Raw genomic sequence first — 25760 nt, 5'->3', positions numbered from 1 at the left:
CCAGTGAAAGCCCCTGGGAAGCCAACTCCAGCAGAGGGTGGTGGTTTCAGAGAGAGTTGTACATGGTGGCTAGGGCCTCATCATTGCTTTTTTTGTCTTCTTTGTTCAGGGTCAATCAGAAAGCAACACATTAGTTTTGGCCACCCCTGTTCTCCCTTCTCCCTCTGCCCACTGGCTTGTAGTGGTAAAAACCGTGCAGACCAAAGGCAAAGGCCCCCAATGCAGTGAATGGAGATGGGACAGTCATTTTTCAGAAGTAGAATTTAAAAATAGAGCTGTATAATACATATTTTTACAAGCAAGAAACTGTTGTCGAGATTTTTTTTTCACACTTAGAGTTCATAGTTTCAGTATAGTTAAAAGGAAGTAACTGTAAAAAGAAAAATAAGTGCAAGTTTTCTCTTAAAAAAAATAATAGGACAGTGGGACTTACTAATGAATGGGTTAAGTTGTATGCCCTGGAAAGAGCTGGGGAAAAGCCAGTTTCCCCAACATGGGTGGAAATTATAAAGCAGAATGTAGCATTTTCATTTCATGGTAGCAGTTCTAGAAGTTTATTTACACAGTAAGTTCTGAGCTGGAAGTGGACAGTCTCCAGTCTTCCTGTCAAGTCGTTATAGGTGTGGAACGTTCCCAGTCAGCCAAAGCAGCACCAAGTGCAGTGGGAGTGAAGAGAACCCAGATAAAAAAACTGTGACTCAGTATTCTTGTTTTATTGGTTTATGGCTTGTGGACAACTGGCAGAGGCCAGCAACTCCAGAGGCCCTCCTTATATTTCCCTCTCCCTCATCAAATAATTGTCTACTTGCTAGGTACCCTGCCTGGCAGCAGTGTGTAGACTGGATAGGATGCAGTGGGTATACTGGGAAAACTCAGCTCTTCCCACTAACACTGGTATCATAGTCTAGTGTGTTAGAACTGATAGGGAGAAAATGAACTTGGTCCCCACTGCCTAACCCAAGAACCAGCCTGGGTACCCATGGGAGTGGGGAGCAGAAAGCAGGATAGGAGAAAGGACAGCCTCCAACACAGGAAAAGTGGTGAGGAAAATAAGGAAGCCTGAGGCTGCCATCCTTTCTCCAAGCAGCCTTGACATCGAAGGCAGTGGCTTAGAGCCAGAAAGCCCTCGATTGCTGACAGTCATAGTATAATACTAGCCAGTGTGTGAAGTCTTAGCCAAATAAGTAGAGGGGCCATTAGAGAAGCAAAGAAAACAATAAAACCACTCAGTATTAATCTAATGATCTTACCACTTCTTACAGCTAAACAGGAAGAAATCTGGGCAGAGGTATAAGGCATCACTCCTATACCTGTTGAATGAATCTTCAGGATTCTGCTTTTAAGGATTAGATAGGAGAGGCCTTCTCTCTGTTCCTTTTAGCACCTCTGCTGCAAAGCTCCAGAGCAATAGGGGCCTTGGGGAGGGAGTGAACCTGTGACCAGGAAGATAATGCCCAGCCTTGTTAAACTCCAGTTCCTCTCCCCTAGGGCACCTGGGGCTTTGGGGTTTGGGGTGTTTCACTACCACCTATCATACATAGAGGAAAGGGGTCAGGAAGAGACAAGTGGAATTAAGGTAGAAATTATTTTGTTAAGTGGAACTTCTTCATGGGCACTTTTTAATCAAGAGAGCTTTAAAAAGAGCTCTTTGGCTAGATAAGCCCTTCTTCCCATCTCACTTTTTGGTCAGGCTGTGACCACAGAAACATTGAGAAATGACATCCGTCTCAGGAGATGGGCTTCTGTCTTGGAGATGAGGTCTAAAACTGGGACTGGCGAGTGGTTGTATCTCTGCCTTTCCTAGCTGTGATCCCAACTGCTGTACCCCCCCTCCTTCTCCTCTTTCTGACCACTCCTCATTTGTACAAATATTCCATCTAATTGTTTTTTGTTTAATTCAAGAGGCAGTCTTTGCACCAGTGTTAGGCTTGTTTCTACAGTCCCTATCTCTAAAGCAATAGCAAACTGTGCATCTTCTCCTGCTGACTTTGGCCAGCAGGGAATGAGATTGGCCCTTTCTCTGCCAGGGTACCACAGAGACACATGCTGGGGTAACCTGGGTATAATGCCAGGACTTCTGGAAATAAGGAAAGAATACTTTGGGTTGGATAATCTAAAGGGATGGTGGACAAAGGTTCAGGGCTGAAGTAAGTTTCAAGCAGCAGAATTTCCCATCTCGAGTTTAAGGTGATCAAGGGTATTCCTGCCACCAGAGTGCTTCTTTCTTCCCTCTTGTTTTCTACCAGTGCAAGCCCTGTAACCCACCTTGACAGCTTTTCCTTCTTTTTCTGCCAAGGCAGAGACATTTGGTGGGTGGGTGAGGGTCCTGAGGTGCTCTGGCCAAAGGTGCCATCTGAGTCTCCTGACTTGTGACCAAAATGTGGTCCAGGGGAATCTGTCTTCACCCACGGGCCTCCTCACTTTAGCAGGGAGATGTCATCAGCAAAGTCATCATGCTGATGGCGCAGGCAGCGGAGGCAGCGCCACTGACACACCATGAGGCAGAGTGGCAGCATGAAGAGGGCGCAGATGGCAGCCATGACATAGGCTATGGTCATGAGGGTTGATTCATCTGTCTGTGGAATGTTGTAACCACAGTCTTCCATGTCTGGTGTGACAAAAGGTCCTTCCACCGCTGCCGTCCTGAACTCATCGTGCACTGGAGAAAGGACAGATGTGAATGGGTAGCTCTTGTTGTCACAGAGCAGCTACAAAAGACCTGCTGATAGTGACACCTTGAAACCAGCCTTGAAATTAGTTCTCCCTCCTGGTGTTATTTAGGAGCAGGTGGGAAAGTCAGGCCTGTCTCCCAGGCCCCTGCTTACCTATCCACTAGGAATGATACCCCAAAAGTAGTAGTTTTGGGTTGACCAAAAAGCTAGCCTCTTACACCCCTAGCACACTTGCCTACTCTATGAAATCTCACTACAGAACCCTGCCGCCGTTCTGAAGTGGCATTCAGCCTCACTGTGGGGCAGCTGACAGCCTACTGCCTGGCATTTAAAGCTTCCCAAGGTGTTGAGGCAGCTCTTGCTGCTCTGGCTTTCCAACAGCTTACCAGTCTAGGCAGGGAGTCACCAGGGGAGACAATCCAGAAAGCAACAACAAGAAGAAATCGTCCATAAACACTGACACTAGTTTTCACACAACATTTTGATTTAGCTTGAGGTATCTGTTAACTCCCTCCCAAAGTAACAGGTGTCCTAACTGCTGACAGAATATGGACAGTGATCCCACACCCTTGTTCCTGGTACTCTCACCATGGCAAGCGCTGACAGCAAAGCCAATTCGTTTCCGGGCCCGATCAAATACAACGTAGAAGCCCTCCATGATTACTGCTCCCATAACAGTGCCGGTGGATGACTGTGAGATGGCAAACTTATAACAGTCGTCCTGGGACGTGGCCACGTCTTCCACCGGCCGCAGGTATTGCTAGGGTAAGCAAGCAATCAAAGGTTAGAGGGTGTCTTCTTTGCTCTCTCCTTCCCCACATCATTGCCCTCTAGGTATCTCTGCACTTAGCTCTTCCCTCTGCCATCCCTGAGTGCTAAGGGGATGGGTTTTTCCAAGAACCTTTTGTCACTGGACACTCATTGGTTTTGTCTTCCAAGTATAAAACCATACCTGCTTTCCATCTCCCAATATGTACTTTGTCCTCTTCCTCTGATCCACCACCTCAGATTGGGGACATACCTGTGGAAGGATGGTGATGCGGAAGGACTGATTGGTGACTTCACCCATCAGGTAGAGTGAGATGACAGGGAAAATGTTCCAAGGGGTGGTGCCTGCTTGCCAGCATACCAGTTGCTCCCCTAGCCAAAACCCATCTGGAAACTTCTCTGTCTGTGTTAACAAGAAATGAATAACAGTGAGGAATCGGCCTCTCCCGCTGTCCTTCCTCTCCCACTCTCTTTCCTGTTCCATTTTCATAGGACATTGACTGGGCCCTTTATTTACTTCTCTAGGGAAATATCCAAGGTAGGGAAAGGTGAACTGCAACAAAGGTAATCGATTTGTACTGGAGGATTGTATCAAGAGCAACAGACCCATAAAGGAGAGCAGTTGTTAAGAGCTCTAAGTGGAAAGATCTAAATGAGACATCTTGACTCTTGCTGAGAAATGCAACTCTCACTGACTTCCTCTGAAACTGTGACATCTCTTATACCCTGTTCTTAGTCCACTGACCGAGGAGGCAGCTTTGATGGATTTGACTGCAGCTTCAAATACTTTCTTTGGCAGACGAAGGTTGGTGGTGCCACTGTCCACGATGCTCTTATCATAGTTGTACTGAGAAGGAGAGGAAAGGGTTAGAAGAGTTTTTGATGCCAGGCTCTGGGCAGAGTTGGAGAGGTGAGTTTGATTGCTTGGAGCCTTGCCTGGGTTGGCATCCTGGCTTTGCCACTTCATGTATGTACCTCCTTGAGCCAGTTACTTCTGTGCCTAAGTTTCCTCATCTCGAAAATGAGGATATTAACCTACCTCAGGAGTTATTGTAAAGATTAACTAAATTAACTCACTGAAAACTCTTAGAATGGTGCCCAGCAGACAGGAGGCATTCATTAAATGTTGTACAATTGCAGATATTCTCCAATCTTAAAAATAATTTTGTTTAGTGCTTTTTAGTTTGTCATAGTACTAATTTACCATACATAAGAATCTAGGGAAGGAGACCCAAATGGTTTACCTAGCATTTGTTGGGTACCGCCAGCCACTGAAGACACTTTCTTGACCTTCTCCATGATCTTTGGGAAAGTTGTTTTTACCTCTGTTTTGTAAGATGAGAAAACTGAAAACACTGAATAGTAACTAGCCTAAGGGCACATATCTAGTAAATGGCAGAACCGGATTCAGATCCAGGTCTTTGGCTCCAAAGCTGGACTCTTCTATTGTGGCATATGACACTGCCTTGCAAATGGTTTGCCTGAGATCATAAAGCTGGCCAGTTAGTGAAAAGAGTCCAGACAGGGACTAGGTCCATGCTCTTTTTATCACTAGACCATAAGCCCCATGGTCTCTGTAAAAGTGCTGTGCCCATCCCTGGCGCCTAACCTCAGGTCCTGCTCTGTGACCCTTAAGCTTCTGATTTCTAGACCTAGCCTTCAACCTCTCCACAGGTCCCCTACCTTTGCCTCCTTGTTCCAACCTCATAATGAAAAGCCACCCCTTACTGTGGCATCTATCCCATTCACCTCCCCTTGGCTGCCCCTTGGTTTCATTACCTCCTTGCAGTCCATTTTCAGATCTTGTCCATTGATTTCCACCCGCACAATGATCACCTCATAATACCACTCCCGCCGGATGGGAGTGTACCAGAGACTGCCCGTGTACAGTGAGTGGTCAATACCCCCAATGATCTAGGAGAAGAAGAGGCAGGTATCTGTGTCTCTGTCTGGAGGAAGAGCAAGCCACCCAGAAACCAAGCAATAAGATCAGGCATTCCTTGGGGGTGGCAAAGCCCTCCACAGATGACCTTTTTCATTTTTCTGCTTCTAATCAAATCATGCCCCAAAGCGATTTATAGTTTCTCAAGTGTGTTCAGGGAAAGAGACTTTTGCTATAAAGTTATTTAAACCTAAACTGGCAGAATAAATGTTGAATGGATTGATTATGTGCTTCAATTATGAGTTTTATCTTCTCTGCTTGTTGGAGAACTATTCACCATTGTCCTAATTAATTAATAAATAGCTTAAACTGCATGTATCTCTTGCCTTCTGATCATCAGACTGAGTAATCTGAATTCAATAGGTCTTATTTTCATTTCCTTTGAATATTCCTAATCCACATCCCAGGTTTACCATAGATGCCTTGACTTCTTTCAGGAATAATGCAAGGATGAAAATAATGGCTCTTGATTCCAAGTGGTAGAGATGACTGTATTGTAACCTAGAGGGAGGGGGGCAGATGGCACCTATCTCTCCCAGTGCCAGGACCTCCTCTCTGAGGACCTACTCACCATGCTCCCTCCAACTGAGGCCAGCACCTCAGACTGGTTGAGGGGGAAGCCAGTGCCACAGAGCTGCAGGGAGAAGAGGTTGGGGACGTGGGTTTGCTTCACCAAGGAGTCAAAGAAGGGCTCCAGGGAGTCATCGGGCTGTGGCAGAAAGAGACAAGGAGTGAATCCTCACATGCAAGACCCTAGTGAACAGAGGCCAGTTTTTGCCTATGCTGGAAGGCAAGAGCAAAAACTTGGGGATGTTCCTTGGGAAAGACAATGTTGACGCACTGAGATTTGCCAGAGAGAGGGTAGCAAGAGACACTGGCAATGCAAACAGGAAATCATGGCCCACAGCCAGAGACTCTTTCATCCTTGTATGCCTGATCTACTTCAGATTTATGGGGGCCTCTCATTTTTAATGATCCTAGAGTTCACAGAAACCACAACCTATTCCTGTACCTATAAGAGCTGCTCTCACTATAGTTCTGTCCTCTGTATGGCTGAAATTAAGACTGCCACCCTACCCCTGCTCGGTAACACTTCACACTGACATGTATCTATCTTTGGGTCTATTCTTCTCCCTTCTTTCTCCTAATTCCTTTCCCACATGGCAGGTAGCATGCAACATGCAGACTCAGCGTGTAAGGTCAGGCCTTGTCCCTCTCACCCTGGCGATCTCCGCATAGGCCAGCCCCAGGATGCCCTCCCAGTTGGAGCCATTGATGAAGAACTTGTCTGATTCAGTGATGGCAGCAATGTTGGCACGGACAGTGACGTTGGGGCCGTGAGGGATGCTCACCAGGTCGGTACCCAGCTCTCCCTCCCACTTGCCCTGGGTGTAGGGCACATAAACGCCCTTCCGGAGGTCCCGGTATGTGCTGGACCTGTGGAAAGGAGGCAGAAATCTGTAGATGCAGAACCACAACAACTGGTATAGAGATCCACCATCAAACCTACTGCCAATGCCATCTTATCTCAGGGACATTCTAGAATCTGCTTTCAGGCTACTCTGTAGAATATCCCTAGACTCCTCACCTAGAAAAAAAAAATTATAAAGTGATCTTATAAAAAGATGAGGGGAGCTATTGCCAGGGTGTGCTGTCCTGTCTCCATAGTGCATATTCCTGGATCTGGAGCTCAAGCCTGTGAAGAACAAGCTGGGCTTTGTGAATTGTGTCTGCTGTTGTGCTGCTGCTGCAGGGACAGTTAGCAGCATCTCTTTCTCCCCCTGATTCCAGCAGGCTCCCACAGAAAAGGAGCCATTGACTCACTTTCTGCCTTGGGACCCAGTGGTACCATCTATATGATGGAGAAAATGCTAGGCAGGGTGAGTGTGGAAGCTTGTAGCAAGTTCTTTTAGAGAAAGGATTTGCACAAGCCTCTCAGCAGAGCTGCTAGGCATTGCACACCACCTGGTGAAGCATTCTCATCAACAAGCATGCCACTAGCCAGGGCTTGAGTGGGAGCAGTGATTGATTGGGATGAAGACCTGAATGCCCTTTCATTGCTCCTACCCCTGTCCCTCCCCAACTGTTTGTTTAGGTAGGGATGTTAAAAGGGAAGGGGGCCAAAGAAGGCAGGAACTGGCACCTGCCTGGAAGTCTAAGGTTAGGATGCAAGCTTCTACTTTCATCCTCACACAAGTGACTCAGATATTAGATGCCTTCTTGCCATTTCCTCATAATGCCTTATGTATGTATGTATGTATGTATGTATGTATGTATGTATGTATGTATTTGTGGTGCTGGGAATCGAATCCAGGGTCTCATGCTTTGGAAAGCATGCTTGGAGGCTAGCACTCTACCACTAAGCCACATCCCTAGCCCATAATGCCTAAAGGGGGCCTCCAGATCTTTCTCCACTGCCTCTCTGACCTAAAAACTCACTCCAACCTCCCTTTGACCAGTGAGCTGGACCCAGCTGGTGGCACTCTGGGTGGTCCATGGAAAAGACATTGTAGCTTTCAGTTCCTGATATGGGTCCAGGCAGTGGGGGTTATGGAAAATTCTTTCTTTCACGTCCCTGAACCGTGCAAAGCCACCTGCAGTGGTCCCTGGGTGAGAACACAGCAAAGGGAGCTAACCACTGCAGACTTTCAGCCTAGCTTTAGCTGCTATTGTCAGAAAACTGTGAGCCACTGACAGCACTGGGTGAAGCCTCCCTCGCCTCCCTGCTGAGATGGCTTGGGGAGCCATGGAGCGTTCTGCCTCCTTCTCCTATAGGTGGCTGGCCTTCATATCACACTTTCCCTCAGTATGCCTCTTTAAACTTCCTCTTCACCCTTCTCCCCTAGCCACTGTTGCCTTCTTTTCCCTTCCCCTTCCCTGGCAGGAAGAAAGGATCTGAGGATCTTGTTTTTCTCTCTGCACCCCTCCCAACTCTCCTTGGGGAAGGTTCCTCCCCTGGGCTCTCCCCAGGACTCACAGCTGCCTTTGGTAGTATCGATGCAGGAAAGGGTGGGGGGCAGCCCCCACAGCAAAGTTGCTGCTGCCTGTGTCCACCAGGATGTTGAGCTGTCAGAGAAAGGGAAGAGAAATTCATTGTGGACAGATGGCTCTGGACTCAGCAGCCTTACGGCCCCTCACCCCACAGCCACATTTTCCTTTTGGGATGTCCAGGCTGAAGCATCCATGATGCAGGACCAGCCAGGCTGGCACCCACTGGTACCACAACCATAGACAGAACCTGGGGTCCATGGAACCTTCAATTTGGCTTCAGAAATGTTGTGTCTGCTTCTGTTTATAGAATTGACATTTTCAATGTCATGAGAGCCACACTGGATGTGTGTCTTCACTGTTCCCATTTCTATCATCAGATGGCCTCTGCTCTCAGAAGCCTGTCCCTTTCCTCCTTTTCTGATTCTCCCAGGAAGAAGCCTTGTGTACCCCACCCCCACCCCAGCTCTTAGAAAAGCTGTTCTAGGAGCTGGCACAGGTAAGGGTACTAGGAGGACACATTATTGCCTGTGTTTTTGTGACCCTGCCCTCCAGAATGTGGCTCCCCTTCTATCTCAGAATTTCATAAGAGGCCTATATGTCCTATTGTCAGAAATAATGGAGAACCAGGAGCCACATATGATGTCTTGGTGAAAACCTATCTTGTGCGGGCCCTGGTTTGGGCTGCATGGACACAGACAGCAGTCTTCTTGGTGCTCCTTGCTGTGCAGTTCCTAGCATTTCTTTTACCTTGTTTTTTCCTCCTCCTCTTAAAACTGACTCCTCATAATTTTTTTTTAACCAGAGATTAACTCAGGGGCACTCGACCATTAAGCCACAACCCCAGCCCTATTTTGTATTTTATTTAGGGACAGGATTTCACTGAGTGGCTTAACATCTCACTTTTGCTGAGGCTGGCTTTGAACTCTTGATCCTCCTGAATGGCTGGGATTATAGGCATGTGCCACCGCAACGGCTCTCATAATTTTTTTTTTTTCTGTTCTAAGAGGCTTGAGCCATTTTCTGTCCCTAGTGAAAGTTTAAAAACCAAAGAGCATGTTCTTTCTTTTGAAATCCAGAGAAAATCTGAACAAATCTTCTAGATTCATTCACTTATAGTTATTTTCATCACTGATTTTAGAAGTCACTTAACTAAACAATAAACTAATAGACCTCAGCTACCTTTACTATAGATAACACCTCATTCACCTTGTTAAGGATTAAATTGGTTTTATTTAGCCTTGTGTATCAAACTGATTGAAACCACCAGTCCCTTTATTTGAGCCTGCACAGGTGTCTACTGTGTGATCTTTTGACATCAGAGGACCAAAACTCCACTCTCAGATATGCTAACATCACTGTTTTCCATGCAGTCTTCAAGTTTGCACAGACCACCTATTCCTTCACTTTACTTACCTCCACACCTTTCCTGAACCTCAGACCACCCTTGTGTTAGTCAGCTTTCTGTTGCTATTACAAAATACCTGAGCAAATCAACTTAAAAGGTGGAAAGATTTATTTTGGCTCACGGTTTGAGAGATTTCAGTCCATGGTCACTTGGCCACCTTGCTTTGGGCCAGTGGCAGCATGATGTACGTGTTGGGAATGTTTGCAGAGGAGGTTGTTCATCTCACAGAGGACAGGAACCAAGACAGACAAGGAAGGGCCATGATCCAAATATCCCTTTCCAAGGCACATGCCCAGTGACCCAAGTTCCTTCTACTAATTAGGCCCCATCTCCTAAAGTTTCCACCATCTCCCAGAAACAACATGCTGAAGACCGAGATATTAACACATGGGCCTTTGTGGGAACATTCCAGATCCAAACTATAGCAACCCTGTTTCTTTATCCCACAAATATCCTTCAACTCTGTCACATTTCACTGCCTTGTGAATAAATTCTTGGTTGTTTTGTTTTTTGGTATTGGGATTGAACCCAGGGACACTTAACCACTGAGCCACATTCCCAGCCCTTTTTTTGTATTTTATTTAGAGACAGGGTCTTGCTGAGTTGCTTAGGGCCTCACTAAATTGCTGAGGCTGGCTTTGAACTTGCAATCCTCCTGCCTTAGCCTCTTGAGCTGCTGGGATTATAAGTGGGCACCACCACACCCAGTGTTAGCTCTTTTTATCTTTGATTTTGAGACAGGGTCTAACTAAATTGCTTAGGGCCTTGCTAAATTGCTAAGGCTGGCCTTGAACTTGGAATCCTCCTGTCTTAGCCTCCTGAGCTGCTGGGATTACAAGTGTGAATATACTCTTTCTCTTTGGCAAAATTCATCACTTCAGTGATTGACACACTGCATGAATGGCACAACGTCCCAGCTCAGTAACACTCTGATGGTCTGACCCCTCCTCAGTCAGACCAGAGCCATTTTTTGTGAGTATCTACTGTATTCTCATGAGGCTCCTGTCCTCCAAAAATGGTAATATGTAAATTGAATCCCATTCTTGCCTACTTTTCACGTTCAGCACCTCAGCTCCTCCCCACACCGGCCCCCCCTTCCACCTTGGGGCCTTTATTTCTGTACCCTCTATCAATGCAGTGAAATCAGCTGAGTTCCAGTTTGGTGCAGGCTCTGACCTTGTCACCTTGAGCAGGTCACTTCTTCTCCAGCTTCAGTTTTGTCCTCTGCCAGATCCTCTCCTGGCTCCTCCCTGCTCTCTGTGGTGCCTCTGTGGCTGTGCTGACTGTACCCACCCCCAGTGCCTGCTTTGACTTCCTGGCCTCCAGCCTGTCCCCAAAGCCTGCTTCTCAGCCCTGTGCCCCTGCCTCCTTCCCAGCTCCACACCCCTGGCTGGTTTCCCATTTCCCTCCCTGCCTCCCCTCGGCTGCCTCTCCCCGTCCCTCTCTCTGGTCTCTGGGCAGCCACCAGCTCCAGCTGCTGTGCTTTCAGAGAAAATCAATAGAACTGGGAGGCTCAGCAGTTCAGATTTCAATCATCCAGGTTAATGATTTAAAAAAAGGCTTCTTCACCCCGCCTCCCCAGGACCTCCTTCAACTCTCAGCACCCGGGGTGGGCCTCATATCACAAGGCTGTCTGCTATTACTGGATCCCAAAGAGAAAGGGGTCTCTTTCCTACACAGTCCCTATAGTAGCCTCTGCAAGGTGGTGGCAAGGGGGGATTACCTGGAATGTGTGTGCCTGGCCTGCTCTAGCAAACATGGCTATTTCTTTACAGTGGAATGAAGGGTTTTTTTTTTGTTGTTGTTGTTTTGTTTGTTTTTGGTTTTGATCCTGGGGATTGAACCTGAGGATGCTTTACCACTGAGCTACATCCCCAGCCCTTTTTATCTTTTATTTTGAGAGGTCTTGCTAAGTTGCTGAGGCTGGCCTCAAACTTGGGAACCTCCTGCCTCAGTGACCAGAATCTGTAGGATTACAAGCATGCGCCACCACTCCCAGCTGGAATGGAATTTTAGTGTGTGTGGTGGGGTGTGCTCCTTGTCTCCCTACTCCCCTCCTCTCCTCTCTCTGAAGATTACTGTGTTCCCCATCTTGAGGGTATCCTGATCCCCTTCCAGTCTCAGTCTTTCTATTCCTTCTAAGGAAATTCTTCCTCTTCTACCTCAAAGGGGGCCAAGCCCAGGAAGGAACACCTGCCACTCCTGTCCCCCTCACTCACCCCCATGCCAGGATTCCAGGCCCCCCACTGTTCGTTCTCTCTCTCTCTCTCTCTCTCTCTCTCTCCACACTCTTCAAAAAAAAAAAGGAAACCAAAATAAACAGTAGAGATTCCCTCTGGAGCAAATGTCTGACTCTTTGCCCTTTGCATGTGGTCCTGCTTCTGAGAGAAGTCATTTCTGGTCCTGTCATTCAATGTGTCTAGCTGAGCCCTCTGGGCTCTCCCTGGAGACCTCTCTCCCTTCCCACTGCAGTGGAGGCCTTTTTCAGGGCAGGGATGTGGAGGTAAAGGAGCTGAGCCACCACACTCATGGACAGGGCCTCAGGGGCAGCCCAAGAGGGAAGTAAGTAGTGGAAGTTTTACCTTGTTATTCACAGGAGGGGGTTGTTAGATGGGACCATCCTCATCTCCACAGCCAGTCATACCAGCCTGCCTGCAGCTGCCCCAGCCCATCCTTCCCCTGAGCTGTCCCTCCTGGCTCAGCCTCACCTTAGCTCTGGAGCCAATTCCCTCCTCCTTTCTCAGGCACCTACCCTATTAATGATGTCTCTTCCCTCAGGTAGATTCAGCCATCATGTCACCCAACACCATCAATTCTGGATTCTTCTACTGGCCTTTACAAATGCTTGAGTCTCTTCATTAAAAAATAACAAAAAACTTCCTTAATCTCACACCCGCCTCCAGCTACCTTCTTTCTCCTCTCCTTTCATAAACCAAGCTGTCTTCATTTCTTCACCTCCTACTCATTTCTCAACCCATTCTAAAACTGGGTCTGCCTCCAGCCTTCCACTACCAAACAGCCCTTACTACAATTACCAGTGATTTCATGTCACCAACACAAGAGAGTTTTCTCAAGTCAGTCCTCGTCTTACTCCTCAGGTCCTCTCTTCTCTCTCCTTCTCAGGCTCACATCCCAAGCTTGGGCTTCTTCCTCTCACACCATCCTCTCCCCGCTAAGCATCTTGCCTGGAACTCCAGGACCCCTAAGCTGCTCCTACTTCTGCTGCTGCTGCTGCTGCTTCTTCTTCTTCTTCTTCTTCTTTTTTTTTTTTTTGGTACCAGAGATTGAACCCAGGGGTGCTTAACCATTAATTCACATCCCTAACCCTTTTAAAATATTTTATTTAGACACAGGGTCTTACTGAGTTGCTTAGGACCTCGCTAAGACTGGCTTTGAACTCTCCATCCTCCTGCCTCAGCCTCCTGACCCCCTAAGCTTCGAATGCTTACTCTTTCCTCCCTATTGAGTTCTGAATGCTCATACTGAAGTGTCTTAAGACACGTCAAAACCAGGATGTCCAGAGCTGACTTTACACAGTCCTTCCCATCTGGTCATCTTCCAGTGTTCCTGTATCAGTGAACGGCATTACCATCCATCTATTCTTTAAGGCAGTAACTCCAGAGACAACCTAATACCTCTTCTTCTTCACCTCTCTTTCCAGTGCACCAACCAGTCCTGTCCAACTAACGCCCTCCACATTCTTGAATGTATTCATTTTTTGCAATCTCTTTTGCCACTCCTAGGACAAGCTATCATCATCTCACTCTGGAATAGCACAGTGGCTTCTCAGCTGGTCTTGGTATATCCACCCTGTACCTCTCCAGTCTTTTCTGCAGCAGAAGTGATCTTTTTAAAGTGTTAACTTGAGGGGGCTGGGGATGTGGCTCAAGCGGTAGCGCGCTCGCCTGGCATGCGTGCCGCCCGGGTTCAATCCTCAGCACCACATACAAACAAAGATGTTGTGTCCGCCGAAAACTAAAAAATAAATATTAAAATTCTCTCTCTTTCTCTTAAAAAAATAAAATAAAGTGTTAACTTGACCAGGTTACCCTCTTAAGTCAATAATTGCCTTTTGCTATTAAAACGAAAACTTCACGTTTTAGCATCTCCTACAAGGCCCTTCATGGTCTGACCCTGGCTGCATATCCAACCTATGTGTATCCCCTACCCCTACCAAGCCCTCTGCCCACCAGCCACACTGGCCTCATCTCAGTCTCCCTATCCACAGATGCTGTGGCACTGGCTGCTCACCCTGCCTGGACCATTATTTCACTTGCAATTTTGTCTACTCATTGCCTGCTCATCCTTAAGCCTGAGCTCAAGAGGGACTTCCTCATGGAGAAAGACTAGGTCATGTTCTCTTATTCAAATGCTTCCAAAAAACTTGCCACTCTTGCAATTTCACATTGATTCTCACCTCTCTTTGTATTTTTTTTTTTTTTAACTAGGGGTTGAATTCAGTGGCACTGTAGCACTGAGGTACATTCCCAGTTCTTTTTTGTTTTTGTTCTTGGGTACTAGGGATTGAACTCAGGGGCAGTTGGTCACTGAGCCACATCCCCAGCCCTGTTTTGTACTTTATTTAGAGACAGGGTCTCCCTGAGTTGCTTAGCACTTCGCTTTTGCTGAGGCTGGCTTTGAACTCAAGATCCTCCTGTCTCAGCTTCCCCAAACATTGGGATTACAGGCTTGCGCCACCGCATCCAGCCATTCTCAGTCCTTTTTTAAAAAAAAAAAATAATAATAATTTTTAGGCAGGGTCTCACAAGATTGTCCAGGCTGCCTTGAACTTTTGATCCTCTTGCCTCAGGCTCCTGAGTTGCTGGGATTATCAGCATGTGGACCACTGCACTGGCTCTCTTGCATATATAATTAAAAAAAATCCTCATTGTATCTCTACCGAGTATCACAGTACCTAGAAATAAGTATTTCTTGTATTAAGGAAAGAAATGGTAGAAGAGATAATCCTGTCTTTTGGGGCTGGGGAATGATCCCTCAGACAGTGGCTGATTTAGGCTATAGGTGTGGCCTGGCTTAGACCTTCTCCTCTTTCCTGGCCCTGGCTTGACACAGGAGGCTTGTGTTCTTGCAGCCTGGAGCCCTCTTCTTCCTTGTCCCCTGGCCCAGGCATACCCAGCAGTCAGATGCCCAGGAGACTGTAGCCTGGGGTCAGGGCTAGGTCAGTGCCAATCACTTAACAAACAAATGTGCCCCTGGAGGCCTCTGAGGGAAGGTGGCTTCATGGGAAGTGCTAACAAGCCCCAGAGGGAAGGGCACACCTGCCTGGATTCACTCTGTTCAGCATATCTCTGATGATGAGACAGGAAAGGAACTGGCAAGTTTGGGATGAGCCCTTTGTTCCCCAAATCCCTCCCATCTTGATACCAGCTCTCCTCAACAGACGGGATAGCTGAGCTTCTCGTGGATGGAAAGGGCCTTCAGGAGGCATCTGTCCACTGTCCAGGAGAGGTGGGGCTTTTTTTCAATTTTGAATAATCTCTAGTTATTAAGAAGCCACAACCTAGGCTGAGGGTGTAGCTCAGAATGTTTGTCAGTATGTGTGACACTCTGGAACCAAAACAAACCCACAACTTTTCTTAGCAGACTATCCCAGGCTCTGACCACTTCTGCAAATCTTCATCCTAAAGAGGAAGTCTCTTTTCCTCTGTGTGGAACCCAGTGTCAGTGAGGGAAATGATTTATATTCTTGTCCAACAAGCCTTTTGGCTAAAGCTGAAAAAGGAAACTGAGACCTAGAATGAGTGAGCAACTTAACCCATCTTACACAACAAGTCACAAAGCTAGAACAAGAATTTATTGGTTCTGCCCAACCTTCAATTGTGGTCTTCCATGTCCTTGACCTTCCTGTGTAGTAGATTGCTACACTGATGAATCACATGCCCCTGTATCCATGCCCTTGTGTGATCCCCTCTGACATTGACTCAGAGCTTAGCCATGTGACTTGCTTTGGCCATTAGGATATCAGCAAACCACACAGGAGGGGCTTGTTAGGCATTTGTGCACTGGGGGTGGGCCTGAGATTCAGTGTGAAGCCACTCAGTCTTGCCTCCTTGAGGATGAAGGACTTCACAGAGCCAGAAAAGTGAACCACATGAGTGAGCCCAAGTGAGACCTGTAGAAGAACCACAAGCCAAAACCCACAGAATTGCGAGAAATGATTCTTGTTTAAAGTCACTTACATTTTGGCAATTTGTTATTCTACATCTGATACCAACTATCTAAATTAAATCCTGGGACCCTTGACCTTAAGGCATCTGAACAGTCATAGGTCAACCCCAGCAAACATCTCTTGACATCTCCCCTTTCCTCACTGTGCTTCTTGTGGTTTCCTAGTAGTAGAAGGATGATCTCACTTGTGCACCAGGGCATATGCTGTTTTCTTTGCCTGGAATGTTCTCTCCCTATTGCCTAACTCCTGTTCAACTTTCAAGTCACAGTGAAACATCCCATCTCCCACAGGCCTTCCCTGATGCCCAAGCTGAGATGAGGCTCCTCCTCCTGCAGAACCTATGCTTCTCTGTCACAAACTCAGTAAACCTTTAATCACTTATTTTATGATTGTCTGTCTGTCCCAGACTATGAATTCCACAAGGGTAGAGAGCCATTTGTATCCTTATTACTTAATTATTCCTTGGCCTCAAGTAGGTACTTCATACTGATTTTTTTTTTTTTCAAACTGACAGTAATTGCCTCATTTCCTGCAGTTAGTTCTCTGTGATCCTACAGACTCCTGCTATTAATTCTCAGCCCCAGGGTGCACACAGGGGGGATTTTCAATCTGGCAGTATGCATGACCACTGAACACAGTGATTGTGACAACTGATGCCCCCCCATATCCATGCTCATTGACTGAATGTCTTTCCAGGGCCCTGTGGTTCTTAAAGAGGTCCTGGTGGCTCCAGAATGTCTTGGTCCCAGAGTCTTCTGAGTCAGATCCATCTGCTTTTCTCAGTGGATCTTCCCAGATCCAAACTTGACCAAGGCTGAGAGAAGGGGCGAGAAAGGATATGAGGAACCTAAAGTCAGCAGCCAAAGTTCCTGCCTCAAACAGTTCAGAGACTGGGTCTTGTCCAGGTTCCTCCCAGCCTGGACAAATCAGCTGACCCCACACAGATACACCTCTTATCCCAGACATATCTTCTGCCTGTCACTTCGCTCTCTATGTGGTCACTGGCAGTGGGTACTTGGGAGCATGAAGGCTTCCTAGTGTCACTTACCCCACCTTAGGCTGGTTTTCAAAGAATCCCAAGGTATCAAGATCATCCTAAGTCAAGGTTATCTAGTGAAACCTTCCTCCTTTGGCCAGGATGCTCCCTTTCCCCCCAGCCTCTATCTCAACTCGACTAGCATTTGTCAGTGCTTCCTAGTCACATGAGGTGACAGATACAATCAAAAAATGTCCCAGTCTGTTCTTAGAGAAACAGATTTAAGACAGTGGCTTTTAAAGATTTTTGCAGGGGGTGGTGCTGGGGATTGAACCCAGGGCCTTGTACACATTAACTACTAAATCTATCACTGAGCTGCATCTCCAGCCCTTGAGGCCTCTTGTGTACCTTCAGCCTCTGCAGACTTTACCTGGAAAACCCTGCTATACAAGGGAACACAGCAGCTATTAGCTACCTGCTTCTCATTGTCAGACAATAAGTCCCTCCTGTTGTCTAACTTGTCCTACTCACAGATTTCAATGGCTTTAATCTCTTGGTCAGTTCTCAGTGAAAAAATCTGATGTCTGGCATAAGCCCAGTTTCCTCCCATGGCATCTGGGTCATGCCCAGCACATAAGCTAACTTGCTTCAGCCATTAGAAGCTGCTAGAGCTCACTCCTTATGTTCCTTGGGAAAATCTCCATGGGCACTGGAAAAGATAGGTAGTGGGGTTCACCAACCCTGAGAGGCTAAGCAACAAGACAGCCTGGATACAGTGGAGCTACAGTAGGCACAAAGAGGGTAGTTACAGGGTGATGGCAGTTGGGGAGTCTGAGGAAGGCTGGCATGAGAGAAGATGGCGCTCAGCCAGCTTGTTCCATGGTTTCGTCAGGCTGTAGGAAAAATCACCTGAGCCTGTGTTCCATGATACCCCATGGGGGTGGAGGCAGTATCCCCCAGGACTAATGATTCAGTGTTCCCCTCAGAATGTCCACCTCTCTCTTCTTAGGAACCACCTGACTATAGGACTTGAAGATGTGGCAGACAAGCATCAGTGAAGCTTTCCAGCCCTCTTGGGCCATCCTGTCAGGAGACTCTTAGGGCAGCTCTGAAACCAGGAAAATGGTCTGGCTCCTTCCCAGAACTCTCCACTGCCCAGGCACCCAGGGGAGATGGCTCCCAGCAGAGAGACAAGTGAATTGTCAGGAATGGGGATTTCCCTGAGAGATGATGAGTCTCTTCCTGGATTTTCAATCAGAATTTTCTATTTAGGTCTTCATTGGTGATGCCCAAGAAGGGCTCCTGACTCTCTACCTTAGAGAGAGGGCACTGTCTTTCTCAACACTCCCCACCTCCAGATAAAATTCATGTTTACAGAGCTGGGAGGCAGAGGAGAAGTGTGTGAAACGACAGGGTTTTAGCAAAGGTCTGTGTGCAGCTGAGGCCCAGCCTGGGAAGGCCAGTGTAGTTACAAGCGCTGAGCAGGCTGCTCAGCAGCTAGGGGCTTTCCTAATTTGTTTAATTTGGAGGGTAGTTCTTTGAGCTCCATGGCTTTTAACCATTTTAATACATAATTTAAAAAATGAAATATAACCCAAAAGTCTACTGTGTAAAAATAATTAACAAAAACAGAATTGTTCTGGGAGCATCAGGAGAATTGGAGCAGTAGGAGGTGGACAGCTTAGAGATAGGAAGGACGGGAGGTCCAGATTCTTGCTTTATCTTTCTCCTAATCATCTCCTTTTCCTCTGTGGTCCCTTTACAGAACCCTACAAGGCACAGTTTGAAAAACATTATGGAGGACAGAGAGAAAAAAGGGAAACCACTTGTCCCTTCTTGGTTTCTGAGATCCTGAAGCCTCATAATTTTCCACTTCTCTGAACATTTCTTTCTCCTTTGTCTATACCCAATATTCTTTCCATAATCACCTTCCTCTTTTTTCTCTCTATTCTAAGAACAAGTCCATTTGCTAAGTTGGCTTCTACAACCACATTTGCAGGTGATTCTCAAATCTCCTTGTCCAGTTCTGACTTCTCTCCTGGTTTCCAGACCCCCACAGTCAGCTGGTGGAGGACTATACCCTCAAGGTCAGCATCCCTAGGTCAACCAACACGTTCAAGACTATAAAATGTGGGACTGAATTAGCATCTGAACATGGAATCTAAAGACTTGAACTCCAGCTCTGTTCCTCCTAGCTGAGTAACTTTGGGCAAACCACTTAATCTTTCTGGGCCTCAATTTCTTTATTCCCAAAATGGGTATGCTAACACCTGTCCCTCATAATTGAAGTGGAAAAATAAATGTGGGAACTTAAACCATATTATTCTTTTAAAAGCTTGCTCCTTTTGCTGTGTTCCCTGACAAAAAGTCAGAGGGGTTCAACAGAAAGAAGCCAACTTCTCTTCTTATCTCTCACCTCTTAAATCTCATAAGGGCAGAGAAGGACTGATGGAAATAAGATGTGGATACTCGTGTCCTGAGAACCTTTCTTCCTTTCTGCCCTCACAGTCAGCACCCTCCTTCAGGCCCTTGTATCCTCACAGATCCTCGTCTCTCACTCTAGACTATCCAAGTCTTCCTCCACACTTATTTCCCTGGAGCTCAAATTAGACTCCACTGTCCTCTTCTTATATTCCTACTAAGACTCCCGACTACTTCCAGAATAATCCCAGATTCTACCCTGCATCACAGTATCTCTACCACCCCTTCCAACCTCTCACCATAGTGCATGCACTTCCCCCTGCAGTGTCAATTTCCCACCACTTAGAGCAAAGCTTTCTCATCATTCAAGGCCATATTCACATATCAAGGCCATATTTGAAGTGCTTACTTTTCCAGCAAGCCTCTCCTGTTACCCTGTCAGAAATGGCCACTTCTCTTTGTGAACTTCCAAGACCCACTGTTCTTCCCTCTGTATCAAGTGCATCTGGTCTTATATGATGTTTATGTTTATATCTTAGACCAAATTGTGAGCTCTCCAAGGGCTGAAATTAAGGCATTATTTTTTTTTCTTCTGTAAATAGTAAGTACTCAATAAATATTATTTGTTACATTGAATTGACTATCACCAAATTTCACTTCTAATTTATTATGATGTGTTTGGTCAGTGACGCTTTTCAGTGAAAAGAATAAAAACATGAGATGACATCCTTTTAAGTGAAAAGAATAAAAACACTTTCTCCAAGAACTCCCAATTCTGCATTTACTGCTGCCCATCAACAATTCTGTTTAGATGACTTGCAACATATTTATTCATTCACTTAACATTTTTTGGTGAATGTTCTGAGTTTGACACTGTCCTAGCTATTAGAAGGCAAAGATAGATAAGACACTACAAAATAAATAAATAAGATAAAAACAGCATTGTTCCTAAGAGCTTTTTTCCCCCAGTGCTGGGGATGGAACACAGGCCCTGTCTGGGCTATACAAGCACTCTACCACTGAGCTACACCCCCACCCAAAGAGCTTGGGAGTTTTACGAAGGAAACAAAACCAGTTATAACACATTATGACAAGTGCAGCGAGGAAGGCCCAAGCAGGTGTTAGGGGAGAATGGAGGAGGAATGCTGGAGGTAAACTCATCTCTGCAAGACAGTGGCACAGTGGGAAGAACAAGGGGTGGGACAAGGTCTCAGCTTCCTATCTTCCCTCTGGCCAGTGGTTTAATTTTCCAGAGCCCTCTCTTCTTCTGGAGGCTGTGAATAATAAAGATCTTTTTAGCCAGGCCCACCTGTAATCCCCAGTGACTCAGGAGGCTAAGGCATGAGGATGGCAAATTCAAGGCCAGCCTCCTCACCTTAGCCAGATTCTTGTCTCCAAATAAAAAATAAAAGGGCTGGGACTGTAACTCAGTGGTTGCACACCTCTGGTTCACACACACACATATACACATGACCTAATATATTGTAGAAATTGTTGTAAAGGCAGTTGCACACACCTATAATCCCAGTTGCTCTGGAGGCAGAGGCAAGAGGATCCCAAGTTCAAGGCTAGCCTTAGCAATTTAGTGAGGCCCTAGGTAACTTAGGGAGACCCTGTCTCAAAATAAAATATATAAAGGGCTGGGGTTGTGGCTCAGTGGTAACGCACCTTTGGTTCAGTCCCTAGCACAACACACACACACACACACACACACACATGACTTTATATATTGTAGAAATTGCTGTAAATGTTGGGTGCGGTGGTGCATGCCTATAATCCCAGTGGTTCAGGAAGCTGAGGCAGGAGGATTGAGAGTTCAAAGCCAGCCTCAGCAACTTAATGAGGCCCTAAGCAATTTAGTGAGACCCTATCTCAAAATTAGTAATAAAAAGGGCTAGGGACTTGGCTCAGTGCTTAAGTACCCCTTAAGCACTGACTGACTGGTTTTAATCCCTGGTACAAAAAAAGAAAAAGAAATTGCTGTAAAGGACAAAAAATGTATTTCTACATAGCATATAACAAAGTTCTTAGAGAATATAATTCTGCTCATGTTTTTCAAAAAGAAAAGAATTAAATAATGTAGAATTTATAAAAGAAACTGCATATACTCTACTAGTAAACAAAAGTATACATTTGTACAGCAGTACTCCTGGACCACGCCCTCCTGCCAACTTTCCTGTTGCCCTCTAGTTCACCCCAGAGTCCCCCTCTCCAAATCATAGTTGCTGCCTTCTTCATCCTTCACAGCACTGACACCAGTCCTGCCCATCTGCCATGTAACATCCTCAAGAGCTGGTGGTGGTTCCGTTTCCTCTCCCTCTTATCACAGCCTCATGCAATCCTAGTCATAGCACCTCACACCTGGACGGTTTTTTGACAGAGCCACCTGCTGCTTGTATTCCTGTTCTGTTCTGTTTTTTCTAAAATTCAAGTGTCTATTCCTAAAAGATTGCTTTTCATATCATTCCTCTGCACAAATTCAATTTTCTCCTTATAGCTGAATGTCAAGTCCAAACTTTATTGCTTATTATTTAAGATTTTTTTAAAGTAATTTGGCTCTGTCTTATTTACCCAAACTTATCTGGTCTCGGCACAAACCAGTAATATTAACTGGTCTGGCTTTCTTCTGTCTCCTGAACAAATATGCACAAACCCAAACACACATAACTTATTTCCTCATTCATTGTGGCCTCTCCTAGTCCTTAAGTGGGTAGGATGGGAAGCAGCAGTCATAGATGGACAAGTAAGGTGCAGTTTTAGCATGGTGGGAGAGGTGCCATTTCCTCATTAGGAATGGCCTCCCACACCTATCCATCCTTCAAGACCATGTCAGGGCATGCCTCCTATGGGAAGCCTTCTCTGATTCACTCATTATCTTATGCACATCTATAGCATATATCCCTAACCCTTCACTCTTTGTATTCCCATAAATCAGTGATTCTCAAGGTTGAGATACAAATGGGTTGGTCCTACCCCCCAGAGATTCTGACTCCCTGAGTCCAGAGAGTTTAACAGGCTCTGATGACAGGGATCTGCAGACTATCACTTGAGTATTACCTTCATTAAGTACTTATACTTCATTTCCTTCCTAAGGTCTTTATGGGCAGAAAATGGGTCTTCCATCTCTTTGTGGATCAGCCCCCAAACATAGAGAATGCTCTCCAAATTGTACTTTTGCTCGTTCACAGTGCTCTGCTGTCCATATTCTCATTTGTTGCTTACAACAGCCCCACAGGTAGGGAGAAAGCTCATCCTCACAGATTGCTATGAAGATCAAAGTTGCCACTGAGCAAACTGGCTGGCTTAGGCTCAGGTTAGGAATCAAAGAGTAATCCAGAGCTGCTTTACTGAGGAATCTCTGGCACAGCTCCTTGGGCTGGTGTGACTGACTCCCAGCCCACTTTTGTAGCTTCTAGCAAAGAGCAAGAAGGATCTGACAAGCATTGAGCAATTACTCTCTGCCAAGAGCTGGGCTGGGGGATGTATACATTGACTCTGGAGACCAGGGAAGTATAGTAACTGGTCCCCCAGTTTCACACCTGTAAAATATGGAGGGTCAAGTTTTCATGCCTCATTGTGTAGCATATCATAGAAGCGGAAGAGGTGGTCAGGCCAGTTAAGGAGAAAGTGAGGCAATATTTTCTGGAGGTCAAATATGTGTCCAGATACATTGTTCTAGGTGTTTCTATCTACAGTCTCATTTAATCCTCACAATCATCTTGCAAAAGAAATCTCATTTCACTTATTTTAAAGACAAGCCATTGGCCTCAGTGAGGTTATATAATTTGTCCAAGGCCATGTAGCTGGGAAAAGGGAAAGCTGTGGGTAGTAGATAGAGCGGGGATTCCTTGTCTATCTGACCCCAAACCTCTTGTTGGTTCAGCAGCATAGCCTGCTCCATGCTCCACATGCCTCCTGCTTCCTGACAATGCCTAGCATTTTGTTTGCTTATGCTTTTAGGGCCTAGATTTAGGCACTGTCCTGGTCTCCACTCACAGATTTGAGACTACTTCTGGAGAAGTTTTGGTGCATAGGAAAGGGTGGGGCGGGGGGTAAACTGGGGAGACCAGAATCTTGAATTCTGGAAGGTAGGACTGTTGGCACAGACTTAGGAAGGCTGGCTTCTGTCAAGTATTTGGAAGGTGAGGGTCCACAGTGCTCCTAGGTCCAGCATCTGAGTTCAGGGAAGCATGGCTGTCTCTTCCCTCAACCCACACCCACCTTTCCACACCCACCATGGATAGGCTTCCCAGACATGGACATGACACAGATCCAGGGGTGGCTCACAAAGATGTGCGGGATCAGATTCAAGGTGACACACACCAGCATATGCAGAACCATATCAATGTCCATGTCCAGACTCATTCACCCACAGAGGAGGCAGATGTACGCAGAGGTCAGCCAGGCACCCCACATGGAGAGCTGCTCAAGCCCACACTACCATGGCATGCACACTGGCTGGGAGGGCACAACCTCCACCAGCCACCTTGGAGGTACCTTGGCAATTTTCAGTTGGAATGGGGATGGGGACAGTGGGCAGTGTTTTCTCCATCATTGCCATGCCCCTCTTCTGTGAAAGAAAACCTCTTTGAACGGGCTCAGACTCCTTTTCTACCAGTTGTCCTTTCTCCAAAGCTCAGTTCAGCTCCCCTCTGGCCTGTGCTTAGAGGCTTGGGGTGGGGGAGGGGATGGAGTGCAGAGAGGAGAGAGAGTAGGATGGGGGAAGGGGACGGATGAAGGGGAGAAGGAAGGGACCCGGGGCAGGCAGGGGCCTGTTGGGGCTTCTAGGCTGCTAGGTCAGGAGGGCCCTCCTTTGCTGCTTTTGTGGCAACCCAGACCATGGGAGGAAGGGGCTGATCCAACTAGTGCCAGGATTCCTTGGTCCTCAAGGAAATGAAGGTCAGGGCCTGGAATTCCTGGGAATGCCAGGGGAGAGGAGGGTTGGGTGGCCAGCAGCCACAGTGGTGGAATTTGGAGACTCCTCCGACAGCGCCAGAGGGGGCTGACACCTGTTATAGCGTCCTTGTGGCCTGGCCCCTTCCCCAGGCCACGCTCCCCCACTGACATGCTTCTTTTGCCCCCAAATTCTTCCTGAGGGGTCATGTGTATGACTGTGAGTGAGGGAAGGGCAGTCAGCCCAGGGGTTCTGGGATGCCAGAGGGGGCAAAGAAGGCAGGAAAGTGGGGCACTGGGGATGACTTCTGCCAACAAGATCCCAGAGGAATGGTTTGGGAAGGGGTCCCTCCTCCTGAAGGACCAGCCCATCTTAGCAGGGGTCAGCCTGCTGCATTCCCGCCCGCCTGCTGTGCAGCAAGGAGGGCTGCCGCCAGCCAGATCACCTTACCGTTTGTGGGGGGCTTCCCACTGTCATCTCCACATAGTAGCCCTGGCCCGACTTGCCCCTCAGGTTGTCCACCATCTCCACAAAACTGCCCCTCCGGCCAGGCTCCTCTGGTTTCTCGTAGGTCTCCCGGGGCAGCCGCAGCCCCAGGGGGGCCCCTGCCAGGCCGCTGCGCAGGGGCAGCCGGATGCCAAGCTGGGTGCCATGAGCAGGCAGCACCCCTGAGCCCACCCACAGCAGGAGCCAGGGCAGGGTTGGGGCCATGGTGGGCCCGGACCTCCTGGGCTCCCTCAGGCCCACGTCTGTCCAAGTTGCCTGCTCCCAAATCTGGGTGGCTTCAGTGCAATCCTTATGATCCCCTGATTCATGCACCAAATCTGGGTGGTGGTGGCTTCTCTCAGGAGAGGGGGCTTGGAGGCATCAGGACTCCAGTGCCTGTAGGCCTCTCAACCAGTCCCCTGGTCCAGGTGATGGTCGGCGAGCAGCAGAAATCTGCAGAGCACAAGAGGGGAACGACTGGGCTCCAGGACCCAGCTACATCTGGACGGCGGCAGACAGCCTCAGCAGTGGGCTTGGGCCCCTCAGGGGGCTGGGAGGGGCGGGCATGGCAGGTTGGCGCCGACTGCTGTCCTGGTCCTTCTGGTGAAGTCCGCGGTGTTGGAAGGGGCAGGGGCTCCGGGCTCCTGCACTGCGTTAGCTGCTCAGGCCACCATAATCCAGCTCCTATCTCCCAGCTCCTAGGCAGGCTGGAGAGGCGGAAAGACTTGTGGCGGCGGCTGTCAAAGCCAAAGGGTTTTCGCTTTTCCCTGGGATCGCTGGGAAGTGTAGTCTTTCCATGGCAGGCAGCCCAGCTTCCGGGGATGGAAAGGGGTCTGGTATGCCCTCTGCCGAGGTGGAGTACACCTTGCAGCACCCTGGGGGGGAAGAGTTTCCCCAGCCCTGGCAGGGCGGGCAGGGCGATGCAGTTACAGTGATGGCATACCTCTCACTTGTCATTACTTCTTTCAGCATTGATTGATCACCCACTGTATGCCAACCACACTGCCAGGTTACT

General features: G+C 47.4%; 1 protein-coding gene across 3 annotated transcripts; it reads right to left on the bottom strand.

The window, feature by feature from the left end:
* Positions 1-692: 692 nt before the first annotated feature.
* Bace1 (beta-secretase 1) lies at positions 693-25503 on the bottom strand. 3 transcript variants are annotated; one of them, XM_048795849.1, is made up of 10 exons: positions 25089-25503; positions 24710-25041; positions 8360-8448; positions 6603-6819; positions 5954-6091; positions 5220-5354; positions 4186-4287; positions 3625-3843; positions 3261-3432; positions 693-2659 (listed from the first exon to the last, which is right to left on the bottom strand). In XM_048795849.1, the coding sequence occupies exons 2-10, from the start codon at positions 24968-24970 to the stop codon at positions 2418-2420; spliced, it is 1575 nt and encodes a 524-aa protein (XP_048651806.1). In that variant the 5' UTR covers positions 24971-25041; positions 25089-25503; the 3' UTR covers positions 693-2417. The 3 variants fall into 3 exon arrangements, with proteins under 3 accessions (XP_048651806.1, XP_048651808.1, XP_048651807.1); XM_048795851.1 differs by having other exon boundaries at positions 3625-3693; XM_048795850.1 differs by having other exon boundaries at positions 3694-3843; positions 25089-25501.
* Between the last annotated feature and the right edge of the window lie 257 nt (positions 25504-25760).

This window comes from Marmota marmota, unplaced genomic scaffold (genome assembly GCF_001458135.2).
Source record: "Marmota marmota marmota unplaced genomic scaffold, marMar, whole genome shotgun sequence".
Taxonomy (NCBI): Eukaryota; Metazoa; Chordata; class Mammalia; order Rodentia; family Sciuridae; genus Marmota; species Marmota marmota.
Note: the sequence above shows the minus strand (reverse complement) of the source record. Positions and strands in the feature narration are given on the sequence as shown.

Excerpts from the sequence above, each read along its gene's own strand:
- Bace1 (XM_048795849.1), bottom strand. The coding sequence starts at position 24,970 with ATGGCCCCAACCCTGCCCTGGCTCCTGCTGTGGGTGGGCTCAGGGGTG. Across the intron at positions 5,355-5,953 it reads CCTCAGTTGGAGGGAGCATG|ATCATTGGGGGTATTGACCA; the intron begins GTGAGTAGGTCC and ends TTCTTCTCCTAG. Across the intron at positions 3,433-3,624 it reads TATTGGGAGATGGAAAGCAG|CAATACCTGCGGCCGGTGGA; the intron begins GTATGGTTTTAT and ends TGCTTACCCTAG.